At 46.0% G+C, this 23,892-nt stretch overlaps 1 protein-coding gene across 1 annotated transcript in view; it reads left to right on the top strand.

Annotated features, from left to right (window-relative positions):
- Window positions 1-12,592: 12,592 nt before the first annotated feature.
- GMDS (GDP-mannose 4,6-dehydratase) overlaps window positions 12,593-23,892 on the top strand; it is a 476,281-nt gene continuing 464,981 nt past the window's right edge. The window contains exon 1 of the mRNA XM_029242638.1: window positions 12,593-12,836. Coding sequence (XP_029098471.1) covers window positions 12,735-12,836 — 102 coding nt within the window. The 5' untranslated portion in view covers window positions 12,593-12,734. The remainder of the gene's footprint in view (window positions 12,837-23,892) is intronic.

Below are 23,892 nucleotides of genomic sequence, written 5' to 3'. Positions count from 1 at the left end.
CATAGTCATCGACACACGGGTCACCTGCAGGTGACGAGGAGACGGCATCCGGATGGACCTGGTGAAAACACCACTGCGTTTTCTCTGCATTGGATGATTAAAAGAAAAATAAAATGATAAGTATTCAGGAAAATGTTAAATATTGAATCTGTTTAAAATTCCCAAATAAAATCTGATTAAAAATTTTAAAGAGAACATTGAACTTGGCTTGAAACCAAGCTGGACACTGAGGGGCCTTCCTGGGTACAAATGCCCCTCTGTGTCCCCCCGTTTCTTGCTTGTGGAAGAAAGGCTTTCATATCCTAGGCGTTCCCCAGTTCCAAAGAGCAGACTCCACTAGTGAATGGAACAGTAGAGTCACAGGACCCCTAGTGCCTCCTGAAGGGATAGAGATAATAATCTGACGCAGATCTTGAGTTGTTCTTTAGAAACTTAAGACCCTCCCACCATTCCCACCTGGTGGAGGATGGTGACCACATGCTGACCATGAGCATCTAGACCCCAGACTGGTTGGAACCAGAAGGTTGATGACTGAGATTCCTGAGACATCACCCTGTTACCCCTCCACCAGCCAATCAGAAGAAGGTCCACAAGCTGATCGGGCCCCCTGCGGCCTTCGTCCCTAACACTGTCATTAAAAACCCTAACCTGAATGCCCTAATGATGAACTGTACCCTCCCAAAGTGCCAGTAACTGTCTGGCTCCTTATAGGGGCGAATAAGGCCCACCTCAGCCTATTTTCAGCTTTCTTCTCCAATCGCATTTCAAACTTGCCTTGTTAGGTTCAATCCCTGTTTAACCTTTGGATGCCATTTTGCCTGTTTGCTTTTAGATCCTAATTCTGTCATTCCAGATTAAATTCAGAGTAGCAAAAAGGATAAGGAACCATTTACACCTACCTAGTATAACTCCTAGATTCATTCCTGAGAATATGGTCCTCCAGGTCTGCCCTGGTGGTCCACACGGTGGCTCTGAAAGAGGCTAAACATCTAGAGATCCTTAGGGAAGCCAGTGGGTCTAGCAATGTCTTTCATCCAGACTTCAGTGTTGCTTAAGAATGCAACACACTTGATCTAGTTTTGTGCATCACGGGTTTCCAAGTGACAGAAAAATTTCACCATTTGGTTCATGATGATTTTGGAGTAACTGTAATAGCTGATTCACTGAACCGAATTAAGTTATTCACTAATGCTTAGTTTCATTTCACTTAATTTCATTACTGGAAGTTCAGGTAACAGAGCGTTGCCCAAAGCTTGTTTCACCCATCAGACTGTGATCTGTTAACACCTCCTAAGTCAGAATGTCTGAGATTTTTCCCTCTTGGTTTATGATAAACATGGAGTGAGAGTTAGAGTGACAGAGGCACCTTGAGTTTTACCTACTTCCATGTGCTATTTTCCAGTTAGCCCCCCAAGACAGAGAGCTATCTTGCTGCTGCAGATCAAAGATCTGTAATGATTCACATTATACTACTTCCCAGATAACCCAGTGTGAACAATTAGTTGTCACATCGCCTGGTATGCAGTCGGCACTTAGAAATATTTTCTGATGAAGGTTGAATAAGTAAAATGTTCAAGCTGAGTTTCACTTCAGGTCCCTTTTGTCTTTCTTGGACCTTAGCAAAGAAAACTGCTCAGTATTTTTCTCAAAGCCCTTTATTGGACTTGAAGAGAACACTAAAGTCTTTTCTCTTGATGAAATGACTTTTTAAAACTTTTAATAGGAGCACTTTGTAAGTTTGCAATTTTGTTTGTAATTTTTTATGATAATTTGGATAACCAGTCTCAGTATTTTAGGGAAGAACAGTGAACACAATAAGCTGCGAAGGCATCACAAATCGAGTGAGGAAGAGGAAGGAGAATATTCTTGACCTTAATGTCACCATCTACATGGATTAATTTTTAAGCTAGCCCCATAAAATAGAACTAATAGTTTGAAGAACGGCGTCGTCTGCTTCTCATCAAGATTCAATTCAGTTAGCATTTATCGAATATCTTTCCAATGTGCTCTGGGCAGGTTGAAAGAAATAAAATACACCGTCCTGCTTTTGAGGAGCTAGTAACTGCAAAGGTGCTGGGCTCTCTCAATAGTTTCTTAATTCACTAAGAACTCTGTTCTGATTTTATATACTCTGAGAAGGCTTTTGCACGAAACACTAATTTCTAGTGTTTACATGCCTTAGAGCTTTGCATCAGGAGGCAGAGAAAGAGTTGGGTGTGTGTGTGTGAAATTTTTTAGTTGGCCAAGAGTTTCCATTCACTTTGAATCTTTGAATCCTCTCTTTCCTTTTTGCTATTTCATGGTGTTTTCTTCTTCTTTTTTCTAAATACAATCAAATGTTTTTGCTGTATCCCAAAGAAGTTCATATAAACTTTGCATATATAAATGGAATTCCCAGCATAGCAGAGTGGAATGCGTGTTATTGTGAGTAAACGCTTTATAACTTTTCCTTCTATTTATTCTCAATGCCCTTTGCAACTCTGTGAATTAGCCCTTTATGTGAAATTTTTTTCCAGGGATTTTTAAAAAGACAGGCAACAGCTTTTTACAAGTTGCATTAACCATTCTTAGATAACACATTATAAGGTTTTGGACCCAATTCCAATGTGTGTTTGTGGGGGGAAGTTCCCACACCACCACGGAGCAGCTGGGTGTCCTACAATTCAACTCAACTCTGACACTATCCACCTGGAGGCGGCATCAGCTCCCACAGGTCGGGGCTCAGACCCACGAGACTGCCCTCCGCTTCAGACGGCAAGCACAAGCCCAGGTTTTTACCTGTGCTTCTGACCGACTGGCTACAGGTTGGACACGGACATTCTCTCTGTGGGTTCCACTAACTTGCTGGAGCAGCTCCCAGAGCTTGGGGAACCCACTTACTCACTGGATTAGTAACCGATGGCAGCTTCATACCATGTGTGACCAGGTAGCCATTCCAGGGGTCAAACGTCCTTCATCCCTCACCCTTTATCCTTTCTCTTAACAAACCACGTGTTTGTGTGAGGCAGGGCCACTCTAGCAAACCCCTTTTCTCTGACACCAACTAAAGGTTCTGGTCACTGTGTCCAACGTGTGGAGGGTGTCCCCACACCACCGAGCAACTCTCAGACACCAACTAACCTTGGCATGAATCTAATAAGAAAAGTGCTTGAGCTACGTGACAAAAAACTATAAAACTTTAAAGTCCTAAATTAAAGGGTGGAAAACAATTCTATAAAAACATAATTTTTTTAATGTTTATTTATTTATTTATTTATTTGGTTGCGTCGGGTCTTAGTTGCAGCAGTCGGGCTCCTTAGTTGTGGCTTGTGGGCTCCTTAGTTGTGGCTTGTGGGCTCCTCAGTTGTGGCATGCAAACTCTTAGTTGTGGCATGCATGTGGGATCTAGTTCCCATACCAGGGATCAAGATGGGGCTCCCTGCATTGGGAGTGTGGAGTCTTAACCACTGCTCCACCAGGGAAGTCCCATAATTATTTTTTATTAACCTGTATGTTTAATGTTATTCCCCTCTAAAAATCCCAGTGGAAAGAATTTGACAAGATGATTCTGATATTTTTCAAGAAGAGAAAAATACAGAAGTAGAAAAGAAATTCTGAAAAAGAAGACATAAAGAGGAAAATGACATAACAAATCTGTTTTTAATAAAGGTATATTAAAAGAGTTTGGTATTGAAAAAGGAATAGATAATTAAATCAATTGAAACAGATGAGATTCCAGTATGATTCATATGTAAACTGTAATTTAAGATACAAAGAAGGCAAGTAGAATAATCAGTAGATGGCTTTGAGATAATGGCTATCATTTGAGAAGAAAACATATTTTATTACATTTTACATAAAAATACAGAAAAAAATAGGTAACAATTCTACAATCTTGCTGTGGGGAATATCATTCTAAGTAAGTACTAGAAAGAAAGGGAAATGAAAAGCAACTTAAAGGGAGTAATATTTGTAAGATATAAAATAACAGTGTTACTATCCATCATGTTGGATACATACTGGATACATACAATACATAAAAAGCTTCAGCAAATCTGTAAGAAGACAAACAATCCAACAGAAAAGGGTCAAAATGCATGACACAGTGGTTTAGAGAAAAATAAATTAAAATGCTAAAATAAGCATTTGAAGAGATGGTCAACTTCACTAATAATCAAAAACATGTAAATTAAAACAAGACACCACTTATACCATCAGATTTTGAAGAATTCTAGATTGAATACACAGTTTGGTGAATGGGCTGGACAATCAGGTACTTTTAGGCACTGTTAGTGGAAATGTAAACAATGATTACCTTTGTGGAAGGCAGTGTGGACCCTCTGGTCCGGTACGTGGCATATGGTAGGCATGTGATAATTATCCATTGACTGAATACAAGATTACTTTTGTGAATGGAAAGAGCATGGACTTTGCTATCAGACAGAGTTGAATTTTATTCCTGGCCCCACCATTTATTTACTAAGTAAACTTTAAGCAATTTACTTCTTTATGCTCCAACTTCCTTTTCTAGAAAATGGAGCTACTTCCTATTAGAATTGTGACAAATAATGAAACAACGTATGCAGGGTTTCATCTTATGGATGCCAAGTTTATGTGCTGGAAAAATGGAAGACAATACTCTCTCCCAAAGATTTCCCTGGCTACCCAAGAGAATTCCATATCCTCAGAAAAGTTTACCCAGCCTCCTTTCACATTCTCCTTCCTGGTCATCCAAGCACCTCGCTGTTTAAATCCAGCCATCCTAAATCTGCCCTTTGACTCTTCTCTTTCATGCTGCCAAGAGTTCATTCAAATCTTCCAATTAAGGATGATTTTCCACCATCACGTCAGCCTTTTAATAGACTCACCAACATTGCCTTTTGCAGGTTGAATTGTGTCCCCCAAAAAGATATGTTCAAGTCCTAACCCCTGCCTCCTGGGAATGTCACCTTATTTGGAAATAAGGTCTTTGCAGATAGAATCAAGTTAAGACGAGGTCAAGATGGAGTAAAGCGGGCCCTAACCCAACGTGATGATGGAGGCCGAGGGTGGAGCGAGGTGCTTCCAAGCCAAAGGATCCCAAGGACGGCTGGTAACCGCCACGAGCCAGGAAGAAGCAAGGAAGTAGCCTCTCCTAGAGCTCTCAGAGGGAACACAGGCCTGCTGACACCTTTGTCCCAGACTTCCAGGCTCCAGAACTGTGAGAGATTAAATTCCTTCTACTGAGTCTGTGGTACTTTGGTGAGACAGCCCTACGAGACTAACACACTGCCCCCAAAAGGTCATTTGACTCCGATTTTTGGCTTAGTAATAATCTGTGGATCAGATGGAGGCAGTGCCAGGTTTTGATAATTCTGGATAAATCTGCTAAAATATAATCTTGGTTTTCCAACATGAAGCCAGGCTTAGAAAAGGGGAGAATATTTAAGGATGAGATGGGTTACAAAAAAAGAATTCTAAGGAAACAAAGCAACACACTAGTTCTCTCAGGCTGCCTGGCCTCAGGAAAGATGGTTTCAGGGGTAGATTCCCAACCAGGGAGCCCCAAAGCCCCACATTTCCCTGGCAGCGTGCTAGAGGGTGGTACGTTCTTAGTGTCCGTTCAGGTGCTTCTGGGGCTGCCAGGTTCTTTTCTGCTATGCTGCCTAGTGGGGAGGATGTCTCCCGGGGGGGCGGGGACACGACAGCAGAACAACTTCACCATCACGTCTCATGGCACAGGGCTGCATCCCAGATACGTGTCAGCCTTGCCCTGACAAGGGGAACGGAATTATCATGATGAGTTCAGAATAACTGACACTCACACAGGTGCTGCTTTCCTTAAACACTTGCTACAGGTCCTCGTGTTGGGGCTCAAGCCTCAGTGTCTGCTGGATGACCGTCTCCTGCCAGCCATGGTGCCGGCACCGCCACTGCCTCTGGTTAGGCCCCAGCTCTCTGTGCTGCTCACTGGCAGCTGAAGCTTCTGTCCCCACCATCCTCACTGCTCTTCAGTGAGGTTCCTGGAGGGGCAGCTTGCTTTCTCGGGGCTTACTGTTAGCTTTAAGAACTTGGAATGAGTTACAGCAGAGCTACACCTGAGGATTACTTGGTGGCTCCACCCACCGTCACACCAAAAGTGAATCTTTTTATGAATGATTAGGACACAATCAAGGACAGAGCCCAGGTACACTTCAGCCCTCCTCCTGTTACCCACCAGGGTTCTTGGCCTTCCCCAATCAATGGAAATTGACTAGAGGCCAGACAAGAAATTCAGGCAAGGCTTCAGTGGGGCCCCTGCTACAGCAGGGGGGGAGTGAGAACAAGTAACGGGTTCCCTCGCTCACTCCTGGAGGGCAGGCGAGCTGGTTCCTTACATGGGGAGGGTAGGAGTGTGTCCAGGGGTTGGGCTTAGGTGGTGTGCCCACCCTTTGGTGGTGTTGAGTGCAGGGGGCGTGTGCAGTACCCTGTTTTTGCTTCAGCTCTTCAGAAGTGGCAGCTGGGTTGTTTTGGTCTTTTTGTAGCTTTTTGTCCATAATCTGCCCCCACTGCGCACGCGTGCAGTGATTTTTAGTCCCATGTAGTTTCGTTGTATTTTGTTGCTCCAGGAGACATCTGTCCAGGTGCAAGCTCTGCAGCCCTGCAGCAAAGGGGCCCAGGTCCCAGCCTACCTCATTTCTAGTCCTAGAGAAGATTCCTTAAGACGTGCCTCCCAGAGGTCAAAGGAAGCTTTCTCCGTGGGGGAAGAAGGGGCCATTAAAAAAATTCATTAGCATCAAAATTCTTACCATGTCTCCCAGCAGGTCTAGCAAATTCTCTAGTGCATAGGCTTTGTGGTGCATGCCTTTATAATCCTAATGTTCCTCTGCTACCTACACACATTGGGCCCCTAGCCCAGACCTTCCTGGGCACACAGGTATTGGAGAGAAGATTGGAAGCCAAAGTGGACTCAGCCTGGAGAAACTGGAAATTTATGACAGCATCCTGAATGTGTTCAACATGTTAGTACAGAAGGGTAAAGTTTTCTGGAATTAGAATTCTTACAGTTAAAAATGACACCTGTATCTTAACCTTGAGGCAATTTTGACATATTATAAGGGTCAGAGTAGTAGCCAGGAACTGGAAGGTTTCCCTAGGCGGTCAACAGTGTTTTATTACCTCATCTAATTTAAAGAATGATGTATTACCCCTACTCTAGTGACTATTTTGCGTTATGGGAGATTCACTTTTTATTGGTCACAGCTTTAGGAAATATCACAAAGGGGGAGTGAGCACGTATGCGTCCCAAAATCCAGAGAGGAGAATGCTAAAAATCAGAGCCAAGGGACACTTAAAGCTTCACATGCTTTCCCCCTGAGTTTGATGCCAATAACGGAAAAACAGCGTTGTGTGCCTTGAGTGGAGATTCTAATGAGACGGTACAGCAGTGACCCCGAGGCTGTTCTCCCTGGGATTTTTGTGAATTAAGAAACTAAGACTACCAGAGGGGAAAACTTTCCCAGTGGATAGCTCTTCTAGCTTGAAAACTATTAGTCCAACTAAAAACTGAAATTTTAAAAACAAAGGAGGTAGGGGCAGGGTGACATCAGGCACACATGCTCCACTAGAGATAGAGTGTGTATAACAGGGCCTAGAGAGCATCCTTCTAATACACGTTTGCCTGAAGACAGAGAGCTATCTGATGGGAAATTGTATGAGTGAGGACGTGAGAAGCACGTCTTCGATTGTTTTGGATACATTTTCCCTTTTCTAAAATCATGGTCTAAAAATCTTGCAATATTGTGATTTCATTTGTCAAGTGGGAAACCCCAAAGTGGAGGTGACGGATTTCAGGAAGTCCTCACAAACCTTCCAATTCTGTTTCTAAAACTCTGCTGCTTCTGCCACAAATCCTAAGACAGGAGACTCACACAAGTTAATTTTATTCTGAAGAGAAACACAGTGGGAGACAGAGGTCTGAGTTGTCTCATCTCCAGTGGAGTTGGAGCTGATAAGATTTTACTTAAAAATTTGCTACTTCGGGGCTTCCCTGGTGGCTCAGTGGTTGAGAGTCCGCCTGCCGATGCAGGGGACATGGGTCTGGGAAGATCCCACATGCCACGGAGTACCTGGGCCCGTGAGCCATGGCCGCTGAGCCTGCGCGTCCGGAGCCTGTGCTCCGCAACGGGAAAGGCCGCAACAGTGAGAGGCCCGCGTACCGCAAAAAAAAAAAAAAAAAAAGATTCGCTACTTCTATCCTGCTTTATTTACTGGAAAACTGGTATAAATCCTGAAATAGAGGGAAAATAAAAAGGAAATGGTCTGTTCTTTCCCACTGGATATTTTCCCTGCTACAGCCCTTCTCTCTCAATTACACACACACACACACACACACACACACACACACACACACAACCATTTCGCTGGCCTTTCTATGGAGGTGAAGGGTACCTGTCTGGAGTTTCTGTCTCGTCCGTACTGCTGTGTCCATCAGAGTTTAGAGTGGGGCACAGAAACCACCGAAGGCAATTCACGTAGAAAGGGATTTAAGGCAAGATATTCTGTTAACAAACTCTTTGCAAGAAAACAATTTGGAAGTTTAAAACAAAACAAACAAATAGAAAACCCCAACTAAACATGCAATTACTATATGGCCAAGCAATTACACTCTTGGGCTAAGTGAAAACTATAGTCACACAAAAACCTGTACGTGAATGTTCATAACAGCTTTATCTGTAGCAGCCCCAGACTAGAAGCAGCCCAAATACCCTTCAATGGGTGAATGGCTGCACAAACCTGGGGCATCCGCACCATGGATTGCTACTCAACAATAAAAAGGGATGGGCTGCTGATACACACGACTGGGATGGACCCCCAGCAAACTTAGGCTCAGTGAGAAAAGCCAGTTCCCAAAGACTGCAAGCTGTATGAGTCCATTTATAATACTTTTTGAAGTGACAAAACTTGAAAAGTAAAGGGCAGATTAGTGGTTCCCGGGGATGAGAGATGGGGCTGTAAAAGGGCAGCAGAAGGCATCCTTGTGTTGCCAGATATTCTGTATTTTGATCTTGGTGGTAGATAAACGAACCTGAACATGTGATAAAATGGCATAAAGCTAAACACACGTATGTACAAATGAGTACAGGTAAAACTGGGGAAATCTGCATCATAGCAGCAAATTGTTTCAATGTTAATATCCTGCTTGTGACGTTGCACCCTAGCTTTTGAGCATGTGACCATGCGGGAAATTGTGTAAAGGGTACATGGCATGTCACTGCATTAGTTCTTACAAATACATTTTAATCTACAATGATTTCAATAAAAACCTTGGTTTAGAAAAAAAAAAAACAACTTTGTAAGGAGTGGAGGAACAGAAGCTAGAGGGCTATCACTGGGCTGCTGACGTCAAGGGCACACCCCCAGAGCTCCAAGCCAGAATTTAGGAAGCTGCTGCCGCCACCACCCTGACCGGCTCCGCTACTCATGCAACTTGTGACAGACCTAAACTTGGAACGTAGCTGCCAAAAACTTTTCTACTATGTGACCAGCAGGAGAAAGATGGTGCCTGTTTCCCTTCCACCTGTCACAGTCTGACTGGTGGAACTCAATTTCCAAAACTCTGGATGCAACATAACCTGGGAAATGTGGGCTTTAGCACTTCAGTTTTTCCAAATAGAATATGGAATGGAGTTGGAAGAGCCAATCACGGTTTTTACCCTAACCAGCTACTAGCTATGTGACCTTGGCAACGCTTTTTACAAATTGCAATCACCATTCTTAGATGACATGTTATATAAGGTTCTGGACACAATTCCAACGTGTTTTGGGAAGGGTTTCCCATACCACCAAGGAGCAACCTTCCGACATCAGCTGGGTGTGTCCTAACAACGCAACTCAATTTTTATTTTGGCCAGGGATTGACCCCACGCCCCCTGCAGTGGAAGCGTGGTATCTTAACCACTGGACCGCCAGGGAAGTCCCAGCGTAACTCAATTCTGACACTGGTTACCAGGAGGTAGCCGCCCCTAATCCAAGGAGAGAGGCTACAGAAGGAACCAACCCTGCTAACACCTGATCTTGGACTTCCAACCTCCAGAACTGTGAGGAAACAAAATTCTGTTGTTTAAGCTCTCAATCTGTGGCAGCCTCAGCAAACCAATATACTGCTCTACCACTGTTCTCGGGCCCTCTCCAGATTCTGGCACAGCAAGACCATAGAAATGAGTGTCGCTCCCACAAGACTCCTAGGCGAGCAAAGCTTTTTATTGGAAGGAGAGCTGGTGCACGAGGGAGAAGGTATGAAAGAATGCCAGCTCCCTGAGGACTTTCAGGGAAGGGGTTTTAAAGGCCATGTGAGGGAGGGGATGCAGGAGCCTGTGCTCAGGTCTCTGATTCGCTGGTGTCAAGGTGAAGTTTCGAGCATCATCAACTATCTGGTTTCAATAGGTCTGGGGTCCACATGCTTGTAGTCAGCAGTTTTCATCTGCTTCCTGCAAAAACAACTTAGGAATGTGTGTCAGGCCTTTATCTATATCTTTCAGGGAACCGGCAGTTCAGTGGTTCTGCTAGGTGGCAGTTTTACAGTCCTGCTTTTATTCTTTGGAAAATATGTACATTCATCAGTGGAACAGAGATAATCTTCTACTCCTGTGGGTCTCTGGTTATTGTTTCAGAAGGCCAAGCCTTTAGGTGCTTTGTTTTACTGGGCCTGTCAAGCCCACTAACTCAAGGCCATTCCCCGGTCCTTTTCCAAAACAGCTGTACTCCTGTCTTCCTGTCTCATCACCTTTCTTCAGAGAATTTTTCTAGAGAAATTTCCTTCTTTTTAAACCTCCCACTGTATGTCTGAACTACCATTTCCCTCAATATTTTGCAATTATTTTATTTGCAGGCCCTAAAATATAATTGCTTTTCTTTCCGTGGGTCTTCCACTGTCATGTTTCTTACCAGGACAGGTCAGCAGTGTGATCGGAGGTCTCGGCTGCCGGATAAACTTGGCACGTCCTCCCTAAGGATCCATTTTTTCAGCAATTTGGGGGAATGTTAAATAATTTATCTGCAAATTAATTCAAAGCATATTTATATTAAAACAAACATAAGTTTTTAATAGAATGTAGTAGATTTCAAAGACATTTCTTGCTTATAGCTAGTTGCCCTAGTGAGAGGGTTTCCTCTCCTCTGCCTCAGGGCCTCTCTGTTCACCAGTGATGCAGCCCTCTGCTGGGGCTAGTAACAGACCTTCCTTTAGCCATTCTCTGAATGGAACGGACAGGGGAGAGGCAAGTGAATCCAGAGACAAGTCTATCCATAAAGTTAAGGCATATTGCTGACATGCTTAGGGGACAGAGAGATTTTTAATGAAATCCTGAGCTCTTCTATTTTAGGATTTGAAGGGTGTAAGGGTCTTTCCCCCCACGCCCACCCCCATTTTTTGTATGGGCCCTGCCAGCATGCAGGATCCTAGTTCCCCGACCAGGGATCGAACCCGCGCCCCCGCCTGCAGTGGAACCGTGGAGTCTTGACCACTGGACCGCCAGGGAAGTCCCAGTTCTGTAAGGGTCTTGCAGGTTAGGTTGGGCACCTCCTAGTCACTCAGTTTGTCATTTCAAGCGCTGGTCTGTGCTGATCTGTTGGGGAGAGGAATATGTACAGTGCAGAGAAGCAGAGCAGTGGGGAAAAGGAAATTCCTCTCTCCTCCCTGGTTCCGGCCAGTGCTTAGGTACACACACCTGCTACCCTGCCAGCGTCTGAGTCAGCTCCTCTCCTCTCCCTGACCTATGTGCAGCTGCCACATGGAAGCCAAATTCGACAGACGTCAAGCTAGGACGCCACCTTGCATCTGAATTACTTTTTGAAATTCGGCATGTCCAGGTTTACTGACCTGTGCAGTCTTTTCAACATTTCCTTCTGCTGCACATGGTTGGGGTCAGAAACTTTCGTCTTGCTCTGCCAGTACTCTGACTACAGCATTTTGAATCGAGTTACTTGGAATCTCGTGCCTGGTTCCAAGCCTCAGAAAAACGCGAGAAGATCCAGAAAGCAGGTTAGGCGTGAGGCCGGTCATTGCCCCTATCCGTTACCCCATTCAGGGGCCTTGTAACGCTAGTGCCCTTCAGGAAACAGAGAACCAGACTCCTCAAAGGGCATTGCAGCAGGTTTCCAGGAATTACTTATCAAAGCCGATGACCCAGGGGCCGTGACCCCTAGATTCGGACGGGATTCAGGGCTTTCTCCTAAGGGAAAGGTCTGCCCCTACTTCTTCCCAGCATCCTCGGATAGTGTGACCATTCCTGGGAGATTCAGGAGGGTGGAGGGGAGGACGTGCAGCGTGAGATGGTGAAGTCAGGCCGCCGACGACCCGCCCCGTCCACTGGCAGCCCTTGCAAGCAGCAGGCTTGGCGCAAAGACCCGGCATCCCAGCCTCTCCTGAGGCTCTGGATAAGCCCGCGCAGGCGCGCCCGACGCCCCGCCCTTCAGGCGCAGGCACCGCCTACAAGCCCCGCCCCGCCTGGGTCGCGCGCTGCCGGAAGTGGGCGGGGCCTGCTCTGGCTGGGAGGCCGTCGGCGGGGAGGGCGGGGCCTGCCGCCGGCGCGACGGTGCGTCGCGCGGTGATGCGGCTGACGCTGCGCCCGCCAGGCCGCAGTCCGGCCGCCCCGCCCCCGGCCCGCCCCGCCGGCCTCCCAGGCGGCCCTGTCAGAGTGCGGCGGCGGGCGGCGCGGGGCTGGTCCTTGTAGCCGGCGAGGAGGCTCCTGCGGCACACCCCCGTCGGTCGGCGCCTCTCTTCTGCGCGCGCGGACATGGCTCAGGCAGCGGCGCGCTGCCCCAGCGCCCGCGGCTCCGGGGACGGCGAGACTGGCAAGCCCAGGAAGGTGGCGCTCATCACGGGCATCACGGGCCAGGTGAGCGGGGGCAGGGGCCGCGGGCACGTGTGCGCTCGGGGCGCCGGGGGGACGGCCGCGGGGGCGCCGGGAGCTCGGGCCGCGGGGAGGCTGGTGCCCGCGCGCGGGGGCTCCCTTGCTGCCCGGTCCCCTTGCCCGTGTCCCAGGTCGCGGAGGAAGTAAGAGGGAGCGGTGCTGTGCAGTCACAGACCAGGAAATGTTGTCCTGTTTTGTGTTTTCTTACACATTAAAAGGCCACCTCGCAGGAACTTCCAAGATCGCGGCCGCACCTGGACGGGGGGCAGGCTGGTCCGGGCTCGGGCCGGGTCCCCTCCCTGCCCCAGACCCTCAGGAGTGTCCGGAGCCCGGCCCACGAGCGGCGGGAGGCGCCGGGGCCGGGCCTCTCGGGTCCCCCCTGGGCGGTGGCGATGCCGACACCCGGTGCTCAGGAAGTGATGGGGTGAATAAAGGTGATAATCCTGATGCGCACGCAGGCTGTGCTTATTACGCGCCGTCACTTGGCTGATAGGACTTCATTTAGTTTTCCCAGATGCTCTTTGAGGCGGTGCTCTTATGTTCTCCACTTCACAGATGGGGAAACCGAAGCCCGCGGTCAAAGCGCTAGGAAGTGTCCAGTTGGGATTCACACTGCTGTCAGACTCTCTGGCAGGAGAAAAGAGATAAAAACTGTTTAGGCGTACAGTCAAAGGGCGTTAGACAGTTGTAACTGCTGGATACCTGATTACTTCCTAGTTACTCATGCATCGTGCTGTGTTTAAGGTAATTACAGTAAACCCCGGTTTGAAAACTGGTGGGAGGGGTGGCGGGGAGGGACAGGGATCTGAGGCTGAGTAAGAGAACCCTCAAATTCAGTCAAGGGCCTGCATACTTTCAATATTATGGAGAAATTAGTTAAGCTGTTCGTGTAACTCTGTTGGTATGGCTTATGCCTACGGAAGTGCCAGCAGCGTGAATCCATGCAGGTTAGAAGGGAAGCCTTATTTAGAGCCGGAGTACTGTGGTCGGGTAGGTGCTGAGTGGCCTCCTTCAGGCTGTCTTCCTGAGCTACTCCCTGGCCAGACAGTTCTGGCTCCCCACTTCATTTCCACCTTAAAACCCCTGCTTGAGGGTCAGGCTCCTTCTAACCTCTGCACCAGTATCTCCCACTTCCCTCCAACCCCACCCTGTGCATTGTCCCCTCATCTGTTGGGTGTTGTGCTGGCTTCTGCAGCCCCTGGCACAGTGCTGAACTCTGGTTGCCACGTAAATCCCTGCTGGTGCAGTTTACTGCTCTGCTTTGCATTTATCTCCCAGGACAGTGACTCCCGCCGTGGGTCTCGGAGTGCTGTGAGGTTAATGCAAAGGGTCTGGAGAGCCATACCTGCTGTCCAGTTTCTTAGTCGTGTTGGGTGAGAGCTTGTTGAGCTACTCACTCTGCTGAACATTTTATATATTCCTATGTAAGAGGCAGGTACAGTTTTTGTCCCTATTTTACACCTGGCTTAGTAAGTAAGGTTAAGTGTGTTCCCTGAGGGCGCACACCTCATGAGTGTCAGGGCTGAGATCTGAACCCAAGAGTTGCTCTAAGCCATTTTGTTATACTGCCTCTGTGGTAAGCCACCCACATTAAGTTACAGCCCTGTGTGTGTGTGTGTGTGTGTGTGTGTGAGAGAGAGAGAGAGAGAGACAGAGACAGAGACAGGGGGAGTAGGGGAGAGAGAGGGATTGTTTTACTCTAAGAAGAGGTCTCAGATTCAAGGTGAGGTTGAAACCGCTGCTCTGGCCCTTAAGGCTGTCGTGGCCTTTGTGCTAAGATGGGCTCTTGCATGGGTTGTCCCACGTTCGCCCTTGAGAGTGCGTGCAGGTGGCCAGGGTGCCTGTCTGCTGTGCATCTCTAGTGCTCACTGCCAGCAGTCACTCCAGCTTTCTTCCTCCTGTCTCTTCCTGACAGTAGTTGTGAATCATTCCCGGAGTTTTTTTACCTTGTTAAATCACCTCGAAGAAAACCAGGCTGTGCTCTGCATTGCCACTTCAAGACCCTCCGCCAGCCATCCCCAGGGCTCACCTCATGGTCTAATTATGCTTGCTCTTTGCTACACCAGGGAAATGTTATTGCTGGTCCCTGAATATTGCTGCCTTGTACCTCCGTGGGGTCATTATTTTGCACCTGAATGCCCTCACTAGTCTTACTCCTTTTAACTTAGCTAAAAGCCTCAGCCAAATGCAATCATTCCAGGCTTTGTATTTTCAATTCTTTGTATTTACAGATGTGCAATCCATGTTGGCTACATAGATAGTTTATATAGCTTAGTTCTTTGGTTTGTTAACTCCTTTAGGGTAGAAACCTTCTTTTGAGCTTACTACCTCCCGTGTGGCTTCACCTAGTGGGCTTCCAAAATGTTGACTTACTCTTCCCATGAACAGAACTTGTCTCTACTGTGTGTCTGCAGGGTGCAAGGCTTGCTTTGTGGCTGCTGGGAGCCAGAGCCTACGTAAGCTGTACTCTCTGCCCTCCAGGATCTAACAGTTTTTGAGGGACTTAATGCACATGTCAAAGTCCGTATTTTACAAATATGTTAGGGGCCACATGCCTCGTTCATCCAACCTCACTGAATGCTGGCAGTAGCAGGGGCTGTTTCTGGGGAGAACAGCGTGTACAGGAGTGTAGAGAGGGGAGAGTTAGGGGGGCCATGAGGACCAAACATAGTAATAATGGGAGGGAAGAGAATTTATTACATTTTGTACCCCTTGCTTATTTCCAAAAAGATTCTGAAGTGGCTTCAATAAAAAAACACAGCGTTGGACCATCCTAAGAAGAATGAAAAAAATAGGAGTCTGCAGTGAAGGCTGTAGAAAGATGGAGGTAGTGTCCCCAGCACTGAGGGCGGCTGCCAGGTGGGCATGAAATTCAGCTTTGAGCTTCCTGACCGTCAGGGCAGAGTGGGTGGGCACGTGGAACTTTGTTAGTACTGAACTCTCAGGGGGACACAGAGCAACATGATGCACAATGAGCTCGATAGAGTCATCTCCTCAGGACGCTCTTGTTACCCTGACGGACCGTGGGAGCACATTTTTCGGTAGGTGGAGACTTCAGAGAACTGAATGGTCAGCGTTTGTGGATTTTTCCCTTTCTGATATCTGTTATGTCAAGCTAGTCTCTGCCAGGAGCATAGGCAAGTTGGAACTGTAGATTACCTTGTCAGGTGTCCTTGGTACGAAATTAATATTGGTGTTTTAAATATGGAAGAACTGACACGTTGAGGTCCTCAACACCTGCAAGTAGCCTAGGTTTTCCTTAGGAAGCACTTTAGATGTGGTCAGACATCTAAGCAAACACCAAGTCCAGAGTTCTGCGCCATGACACATGGAAGGCAAAGCGTTTATCTTTAAATGGTTGGAAAGTTAGCCCTGGTCAAGAGGAGTTAACTTGTCTGCTCTTGGCAGACAACACATTTTTACCAAGTCTTGCGTAGAGGAAAGAGATGGACCCTTTGAGCTGTCAGGCAGATTATTTAAGCCGTAATATTTTGTTTCAGAATTTTATTTTTATGGCCTTATTTTTTATTTTCACTAATTTAATTATTTTCTTTTAAGCATGTTCTAGCTGCCATCAGACAACCATAGCCTTTAAAGAGAGCATGTTTAAAACAGATACCCAGATTCCCTAGACTTAGGTGGCTCTCACAGGCTTTATCTTCTTCATTTAAGAATTAATTTAAGATGCTGGAAAATGGTAATTGAGAATTGGCAGGAAGTACCATTCTTTCCACAGTTTTCCTTATCCCTTTTAAATAATGCTTCAATGGGATCATAATAGATGACGGGGATATTACTTCTTCTGGTTTTACTTTCTAATCCATATTTGGTGTCCCGCAAATTTCTGCATTCTAGTATCGGCATCAGAATCATCATTTGTGTAGATGGAGATTTAGTGAAATGTGATGAAGTCTACTAAAATAGCCATTGGTAATGGCTACATGGAATCACGGAGCCAAAGCTGTGTCCAGTTCAAGGGAGAGGCCCATGATAGATTAGTGATGTCTGCCTGGGAGAGGGATGGGAGTGATGGCACAGTGCTCTGTCTTTACAGGATTGTGACTCCTTGGGTTTAGGAAAAAAGTGTCTTAATCACTTATCCCCTATATCTAGCATAACTGGTAAAGATTAGGTACTCAAAATATTTCATAATTAAGTCTTTACTTGCTGATGTTTATTATCTTGCAGAAAAGTTGCCTGGAAGTTGTAGAAGTCTGTAGAAATGAGAACAGAATGCAGTTGTTGTTGGTTGGGTAGAAGCAAGGCATTTCAGGGTACTGTGGGGGAATTGGACAGTATATACCCAACATAGTTGCAATTTAGGAGATAAAATGATTTGTTGTAACTTCAGATTTAAAGGATTTAGAATATACCCATTTCAGGGAAAAAAAGTAACATATCCAGTTTTGTATGATAGATTTCCTACCGTTTTTGTACTCATGTTAACCATTGAATTAAAAAAAATACTCCGTTGTCGTGTGCGTTGAGATCTTCGTACTGGAGTTAAATAACCATCATCGTGGGGAGGAGGAGGGGAGGCTGAGAAGGTGTGATTCCCCAGGTCACACAGCTGGTTAGCACGGGGGCTAGGACTGATCAACACTGTCCTTCACGGACAACGGCAAAGGGGCTGCTTTGAGCCAGAAAAATTGGGGTAAAGGAGTCTATGGTAGTGAAATGTGAGCATGGTGTTCTGTAAAGTTGAATAATAATAAATTACACCTGGAAAGCAATCAAATCTATTTCAGTATTTAATAGTATTTAATTTACAAAGGAAAATTAATAAAATACAGGGACTAGAGAAGGTGGTTCACGTTAGGCCATTCCTTAGAGAGCTCGGACACTCACTTCGTTGGAGGCATATGCTGTCCTGAGCTAGAGTTGCCTCCGGAGCCTGCAGACTTCTTGAGCATGGCCTGTCTCCCCGTTACGCACGAAAGCCCAGTGCTTCTGTCTCCATGTGGGGCTTTGGGACTCCAGGGCTGAAATCGAGGGGAGTTTTATTAGCTACCACCTGATCGCTGAGATGAACTAGAAGAACTGCTAATTGTACTTGTGATCTTGAACGGCTTTCTTTGAGGTGTGGAGTTCTCAACTTGCCTGTCCTTTGAAGCAGCCTTTCCTCAACTTTTGCTAGAGGTTTTCACTAAACTGGGATTATTTGGCTATGATTCCATGTAAAGAATCAGGCTTAAGGAGTGAGGCAAAATGTTTGCCTTTAACCAGGATTCTGGACACTTGGTAGATAATTATTTGGGGGGGGGCACAGAAAAAATTTACTGACATTGATAGAATGATTGCTGTGTGCCAGGCAGTGTGCCCAGCATTTTATATAAACATTGATAGAATGATTGCTGTGTGCCAGGCAGTGTGCCCAGCATTTTATATAAATTATCTCGTTTAACTGTGGGTGGTAGGTATTTTTACTGTCCTCCCTATACCAAGCAAGGAAACTGAGATTTGGAGAACTTCAGACTTGCCTGAGAACCTCTTGCACCAGTCTTTTCTCAGGACCTTCTCTCCTGTGTCAAGTCAGACTAGCTCTGTTGGCCAGATTGTTGACAAACTGTACAAGTTCACTGCTCTTGAGAAGCAGGTTGTTTTTAAAGGCTGCTTTTTGATTAGTGCTTTACCATGCTGTTTAGGTGATATTAACATTACTAGCCTGTGTGTCTAGGAGAAGTCTGGGGTGAGGGGGGGAAGGGGGTGAAGGGCTGCTCTCTGAAGCCTGCTGAAGACCCCTGGTGGCTTCTTCCCAGTTCTCTGAGGGTTTTACGGTAAGAAATGGAGATGGGGGAGCAGAGTGGCTTCCCTGCCCACAGACCTCCCGGTGGAGGGTCAAGAGCCAGCAGCCACTTCGTGGGTCCTCAGAAGCGGGCCAGGGCTGCAGCTTGGGTGAGGGCGGTCTGGTTGGAGCCTGTGGCGGCAGAGCTTGCCCGCGGCCCAACGTGCACAGGGACAGCCAGGTCTCCGGGTGGTGGAGGGAGGCGGGCGAGGGCCCTTCTCCACCTGCATGTGGACCGGAGTCACAGCTCCGGGTTCACTTGCTGTGCTTCTTTCCTCTCTGCAGAGTGGGGTTTGTCCTTGCTGTCAAGGCCCAGATGCCTGAGGAGACTAAGAAGTCTCCTGTTCTAGACTCTTGGACGCCGTCATGTAAGCTGGAACATCTTTTGGCCTGCAGAGTGCCCTTAACGGATACTTTGGACTTGCCTTTTCTCCAGGTTGTAGTTTAATCTGAAGAGATGCTTCCCTGACTTGAGAGGACCCTCCTCTCTTCTCTCTTTCAGTAAGCCTTGCATTTGGGCTGAGGGGTAGGTAGTTCTCTATTTCATATCCCCAAAATTTCCAGTAGCAATTTGGTGTTTTGTTGTTGTTGTTCTTTGCTTAATTAATCTTTTCTCTTGGAGGCAATTACATTTGAGGGCAGGTCATCCTCTACTTAGTGATAGAAGTACTAGTGCTCATGATTAATTCGGTCGACGGATGTTTGAGTGCCAACGATGTGTCGGGCACTGGGGATACGACAGTGAACAGAACAGACAAAAATGAGCCTCCTGTGACACTCATGTTCTGGGTGGTGGTGATGGCGGTGATGGTGGGTGGATGACAGTAATTAAGGTGTGTTGAGCATGCACTCTGTGCCAGGCACCGCTTAGCGGGCTTTACACCTGTTTCCTTTCTGGAGCAACGGAGCCCTTCTCTGAGGCGGTCTTCTTGTCACCCCTGAGGAACGCAGAGGTTAAACAGATAGCCCAAAGGTCACTCCCGTCCTTGTTTGCAAAGTCAGAGGTGAAATGTAAATCCCAGTAATTTTATTTTCTATCAAATTTATTGCTAGAATTAACAAATAAATTCTAAGGAGAGGTAAATAGATGGTGTGTCAAATTTGAAAAATAAAGCATATTCAAGAGTTTTTTTTGTTTGTTTTTGCAGTTGTGGAAAGATATGGATTATAGTAGTAAAATAAGCCTGTATTAATCACTACGCTATATGCCCCTTATTTTATTTTCTTTGCTGTCATTTAGGTCACACCGTTAATTAATTCGTTGATGACTTATCTTGTGAACTCCCTAAATGCTGGGACTCTGTCTTGGGACAAGTGGAAGAGGAGTTGGATTTCTTGGCCAGTGTGGGTTTCAGTTACTGCTTAGCTACTTAGGAGCTGCATCGATTTGGGCAGGGTATTTACCTTTGCTGCCAGGTTGGAAGAGTTATTCCTACCGAATAGAAAAGAAGTCTGGCATGGAATAGGGCGTTTGCCCCATGACTAGAATGGACCTCTCTTCACAGAGCTAACCAGGTAGTGAGAGTACTCCAATACGGGGAAAGGACATTGAATGTGGAGGGCACCAAAGTCAGCCTTGCTCCGTGGGGGGCATCTATCGCCTAGGGCGGAAAGTTCCCTGGGATTTGGAATCGGCCACAGGCTATAAACAGATTTGACGTCTGGTGTGTCTTACAGTGCAAAGCAGATCTGGGGGCCGGTCTTATCTTCCCGTGTGAGAGGATTGTGGGCAGTGGACTGGACTCTAATCCTCCTTACTGTGATTTGCGGCCCAGGAGGAAAGGTTTGGCATAACTGGGAATGAGAAGGATGTCTTCAGTCCTGTCCTGCTTTGGTCAAAGACTGTTATGCGGTGAAACTTTTTTTTATGTCTTTACATTACACATAATTAATTGATTAACTGAGGAAAGAGCGTGGACCTGAGAATCAGAGGCTGGGTTTTAACACCAGTTAATTGTACAGCCTTAATTTTTTCTTAATCCATAATACGAAGGGATCACCTGGCGATCTCTAAAGTCTGTTCAGAGTGGAGCGTGCTATAACTTTAGGATTGAACACTAATTATAGCTTATTGTGTGCAAAAAAGTCTTGTATTTAAGCAGTGCAGTCATTTAATATCAGTTTCAAAGCTAAGGCCAATAGGAGAATTAAAAAAAAAATAAAACCAGTGAGTGTTAACTGTACTGAATTTATAATTAAGTGTGTAAACTGGGAAGAAATTTACATATGAGTTGTATTTTGCTAGAATTTATAAGGTTAAAGCAGGAATTCTGAGCTGTCTGCCCTGGTAGGTTTTACCAAATGAAGTGGTTTTTTGGTGAGGAAGGATTTAAAATTCCTGTTATTTATTTTTTGGATTGAAATATTAAAAAATATAAGAATCTGTATTTTGAGCTTAGTGTTTAATAGTGGAGGGTCTGTTCTCTCAGTAAATACCTGCTGAGATTTATTCTGGGCTGAGTTAGGTGCTAGGCATATAGCCACCAGCAAGATGGATAGGATGTTGTTCTCAAAGAGCTGATAGTCCAGGGGGGACAAGTAATTTGACAGCATACTAATTGCTATGATAATAATAAGAGAGTCACTGAATCACAAGGAGATCTTCCCTTAAATAAAAATGATCCATAGTATCATTAATTCAGCAGATTTATTGAGCATCACTTAGCTTGGAAGTTTCTGGTTATGAATGCCATTGTATTAAAAGGGTTAGCTGTGAGGCCTTTCTGTAGGAAGCTGAGCTGCTGAAGGATCCCCTGTATGCTCCTTTTTTCTTCTTTTTGATGTAGAAATCCTCATAGTCTAGTATTTCGTGAAGGATGTTCCTATTTTCATTCTCACTTTTCTATCTCAAAAGCTGTATTTCCAGCCTTTAACATTTATTCCATTTGGAGACCTTGCCAGTTATTTGATCAGATATATTTATGAATGCACCGGGGAATCATAGACCAAGTGAGGAAGCATTTATGAACTGTCATTGTGTGATGACATAATGTAGGGGGCAGGTCAAATTTTTCTTTTTGGCTGATCAAATTTGAGTTTAACAGAATACTCCCAATATAGTAACTAATGGTGAGTTAGTGTCAGCCAGACAATTGATATTTGTTTTAGGGTTTGATAACTAATTTTTGAGCCAGTATTGTAGACAGAGACATAAGAGGTTAAAATCAGATAATTTTGTTTTGTACTAGAATATTAGGTGTACAATTATTTGAACCAGCATATACTTTTAAATGTTTTGTTCCCTGTAGTATCCCCAGTGTGTAAAGTGCAGAGTGTAAGACATGGTACAGGACTCAGAGTAGGTAGGGAAGGAAGCAGACATGTAGGTGCTGAGGTGAGGGTGCGCCTGTGGCCGTCAGTGTAAGGAGGAGTGGCTTTGCAGCCAGTAGCAGGGAAAGGAGGGTGGTGGGGACTAGTGCAGTTGGGAGGCTCCGTGGGCTGGCCTCAAAGCATGGTCAGATTGGGAGAGGAGGGCGGCGAGGGCCTGGGCTCCCTGCAGAGGGCGGCGTGGGGACGGAGTATGACAAATAGTATATTCAAAGTCCAGACGTGCAGGTCCCTGGAGGCTTGGAAGAGCAGGTTGAGGGGTGTGGGTTTGATTAAATAAACAGGGGCATGAGTGGAGCCCAGCCTCGGGTGAGTCTGCAACCTGGGCCCAAATCCTGCTTTAAAAAACGTCCTTCCGGGAGTTACTTACTAATCTTGAACCCTAATTCCCTTTTCTTTAAAATGCAGTTAATTATACCCACATCACAAGGTGGTGTGCAGATTAGATAGGATGATTTTAATAATGCCTAGTGTGGTGCCTGGCACATGCTGCTTATGAAATTCTGGTGCTTATATCTATCACGTATAATACATGACTTATGTGTGGTACGTTCCCCAGCATGGGGGAGAGTGAGAGGAGAGGGCAGCGTGGTGCAGGCGCACAGAGTGAATTTGAGTAGGAGAGCCAGGAAGACCTGGTAGATTATAAGGATGTAGATGCAGACGACGTTGGTTGTGGAGAAGGAAAGAGAATCAAAGGGACAACGGGACTTTGTGATAAGTTAGGTATGGGGCTGGCTGGGGAGGAAGGGAAGAGTTGGAGATCCCGAGGTTGTTTTGATTTTGGAGGCTGGCTGGGCTGGCTGGCTGGTATCACCATGGCCAGAAATGCTGTCCCTGGGAAGGAACAGCAGTGCTCTGGGGAAGGGAGTGAATTCAGTTCTGTTCCTCTTGAGCGTGAGGTGAGAGCATGACGTTCAAGTTCTAATAACCTGTAAGCCATTTAAAACGTCAGCTTGAAACGCAGGTGAGAGATCCCGGCCACACAGTGTCCCATCTAGGCCTGGACGCAGCTGTGGATGGGGAAGCCCTGTATTCTGCTCTGCTTGCCCGCCGCCCGGAATGTGCTGTGGTCCCTGCCTCCTGGTATTAAAACTAACATTTTCCCCTTTAGTTTCATGATTGAAGTTAACCAGGTTACTTCAGTTATACTTCAATTCTCCCCGTTTTCTTTCTTTCTTTATATTTATTATCTTAGATTTTTATGAGTTTTGATGTTATTGCAAGAATATATTCTAGCAATGTGAATATTGTGTTAAGCAGTCTGAGTTTTGCACTCAAGGAATGCTTTTTTCTAGGTAAGTCAAGCCTCAGGACTCTGCTCAACAAGATCAAAGGGCTTTGGGGATGAAGCAGTGTGGTTTACGATCCCACACTGCTGATGTGTGACTTTGCTTCACTGTGATATTAGCCATAATATCTTACATTTGTATATTAATTTGTAGTTCTCAAAGCATTTCCATTGTTCTACATGGTATTCTGGGATGCAGGCAGGGCAGGGGTTGTTTCATTTTAGAGATGACCAACACCCAGAGTGATGAAGTGACCTGAGTCTCGGCACTGGCGGCTGTCAGCACAGTAATGCCGAGTTTTCGTTCCTTCTTCTGGATCTCACAGTCTGCTAGGGTTAATTCAATTTAGCTTTCTTCTGCATTCCCTCACCAGTGTTTTATTCCAGGCTGGTGTTTTTCTTTACTGTTTCATAAACAGCCTATGCAGGCAGAGTAACGCTCCCACCCCAAGATGTCCACATCCTCGTCCCTGGAACCTGTGACTGTGTTACCTCTTGTGGCAAAAGGGACTTTGCAGATGTGGTTAAAATCAAGATCTTGAGATGAGAGATGATCCTGGCTTACCTGTGGGATCTGGCATCGTGGAGGTCTTTCATTGGGGAGGAGGGAGACAGAGGTGTCAGAAAAGACAGCCTTG

Source organism: Monodon monoceros, unplaced genomic scaffold (genome assembly GCF_005190385.1).
Source record: "Monodon monoceros isolate NGI ecotype Baffin Bay Population unplaced genomic scaffold, NGI_Narwhal_1 Super_Scaffold_3, whole genome shotgun sequence".
Taxonomy (NCBI): Eukaryota; Metazoa; Chordata; class Mammalia; order Artiodactyla; family Monodontidae; genus Monodon; species Monodon monoceros.
The sequence above is the reverse complement of the archived record's forward strand: the minus strand, read 5'-3'. Positions and strand labels throughout refer to the sequence as shown.